Source organism: Capricornis sumatraensis, chromosome 1, assembly GCF_032405125.1.
Source record: "Capricornis sumatraensis isolate serow.1 chromosome 1, serow.2, whole genome shotgun sequence".
NCBI lineage: Eukaryota > Metazoa > Chordata > Mammalia > Artiodactyla > Bovidae > Capricornis > Capricornis sumatraensis.
Window position 1 is genome coordinate 232,061,898 of NC_091069.1, and position 2,200 is coordinate 232,064,097.

Consider the following 2,200-nt stretch of genomic DNA (forward strand, 5'->3'; position numbering starts at 1 on the left):
AGCGCCTCCGCTCCCCCCATCCCCGCCTCCCGAGCCGGGGGCGGCGGCGGCTGCGCCCGCACCTCGCGATGCCCAGTCACCGCAGCAGCGCCGCCGCCGCCGCAGTCAGTCGCGCCGCCGCCGCCGCTGCCGCAGCGCGGGCGGCCGCGGCCGGTAGCGGGGAGCCTGGCGAAGGGGCCGCCGTGCCCCGCGGGCTCCTGCCGGTTGGTACGCGCTTGAGATCGATGATTATTTGTATTTATTTCTTTATTTTTTAGGAACGGTTGTTCAGAGGCTCTGGTCTTCTGAACCTGCAGCGACGCCCCCGGCGCGCGCACAAAGGCTCCGACGGCGGCCGGCGGGGACTGGCGAGCGCGCCGGAGCCGGCGCCAGAGGTCGCCGGTGCGCGTCCTAGCCAAGCCCTGGGCACCATGCCGCGGCGCCTGCAGCCCCGGAGCGCGGGCACAAAGGGCCCGCCTGGCACGACCGCGGCGGCTTCGGAGGCCGCCTCGCGTCCCCACGCCTTGGCCTCCGGGGACTCTCCGGCATCCGCCAAGCCGCTGCTGCGCTGGGACGAGGTGCCCGACGACTTCGTGGAGTGCTTCATCCTGTCGGGCTACCGGCGGCTGCCGTGCACGGCGCAGGAGTGCCTGGCCTCGGTGCTGAAGCCCACCAATGAGACGCTCAACTTCTGGACGCACTTCATCCCGCTGCTGCTGTTCCTGAGCAAGTTCTGCCGCCTGTTTTTCCTGAGCGGCCGCGACGTGCCCTTCCACCATCCGTGGCTGCTGCCGCTGTGGTGCTACGCGTCGGGCGTGCTGCTGACCTTCGCCATGAGCTGCACGGCGCACGTGTTCAGCTGCCTGTCGCTGCGCCTGCGCGCCGCCTTCTTCTACCTAGACTACGCGTCCATCAGCTACTACGGCTTCGGGAGCACCGTGGCCTACTACTACTACCTGTTGCCAGGCCTGAGCTTGTTGGACGCCCGGGTGATGACCTCGTACGTGCAGCAGCGCCTGGGCTGGCACGTGGACTGCACGGGCCTCATCGCCGCCTACCGCGCGCTCGTGCTGCCCGTGGCCTTCGTGCTGGCGGTGGCCTGCACTGTGGCCTGCTGCAAGAGCCGCACCGACTGGTGCTCTTACCCGTTCGCGCTGCGCACCTTCGTCTTCGTCATGCCCCTGAGCATGGCCTGCCCCATCATGCTGGAGAGCTGGCTCTTTGACCTGCGCGGGGAGAACCCCACGCTCTTCGTGCACTTCTACCGCCGCTACTTCTGGCTGGTGGTGGCTGCCTTCTTCAACGTGAGCAAGATCCCCGAGCGCATCCAGCCGGGCCTCTTCGACATCATCGGCCACAGCCACCAGCTCTTCCACATTTTCACTTTCCTCAGCATCTACGATCAGGTGTACTACGTGGAGGAGGGCCTGCGCCAGTTTCTCAAGGAGCCACCGGACGCGCCCACCTTCCTGGGCACCGTGGGCTACATGCTGCTGCTGGTCGTCTGCCTGGGGCTGGTCATCAAGAAGTTCCTCAGCAACGCCGAATTCTACAGTAAAAAGTGAGCCTCCTCCTTGGGGGAGGCTGCCGGCTCGCCCACCAGTTTGTTGGGGAGTTTCTGTTGGTTTGTTTTGAAGTTTTGTCGTGTTTCCTTTCTTTGCTTGAGGAGGGTGCTGCGAAACCACAAGGGAAAAATCCAGCAAGGCAGGAGGGTATCAGCGCACCTGGAGCTTTGGAAGAGGGAGGTGGGACAAACGGGAGGGATAAGGCAGCTGGTTCTTGTCCTTGGAGAAAGTTCAGATGGTGTCTGTGGCATCAGGGATCCTTCTAAGGCAGCGAATAAAACCCCCACTAAAACCCCAAACGGTTCAATTTTCCAGTCGTCTTCTCCGCCAGAGGTAATATCAAGTGACCCTTGTGAGGTCAGGCATGGAGTAAAAAGGGTAAGTAGACAAAATCCCTGGGTACTTCCATTTGGTTCTGAGGAATGCTCGGATTTGTTGAGGAATAGACCTTTGTAGAAAATCAGCAAGGAGACACAAACCCAGGGTTTAACCTGCTAGAAAATGCATGGACTGTGAACACGTGTTAATTATTTCAAAATGTTTTCTCAGATGTTATTTAAATAGTAATATATACAATGGTTTTTCATAATTTATCAAAGCCTGTGATCTGCACTGAATTTTCTTTGTCGTGTACTTTTGAATTTTGCAGCCCTTCT

General features: G+C 60.6%; 1 protein-coding gene across 1 annotated transcript; it reads left to right on the forward strand.

Annotated features, from left to right (window-relative positions):
- The first annotated feature begins 410 nt into the window (after positions 1-410).
- On the forward strand, positions 411-1,544 carry PAQR9 (progestin and adipoQ receptor family member 9). The gene has a single exon (XM_068985899.1). It carries the CDS (start codon positions 411-413, stop codon positions 1,542-1,544), a length of 1,134 nt encoding a protein of 377 aa, XP_068842000.1.
- Positions 1,545-2,200: the final 656 nt, after the last annotated feature.

Bases quoted from the DNA above. Each gene is read 5' to 3' on its own strand.
- PAQR9 (XM_068985899.1), top strand. From the start codon at position 411: ATGCCGCGGCGCCTGCAGCCCCGGAGCGCGGGCACAAAGGGCCCGCCT.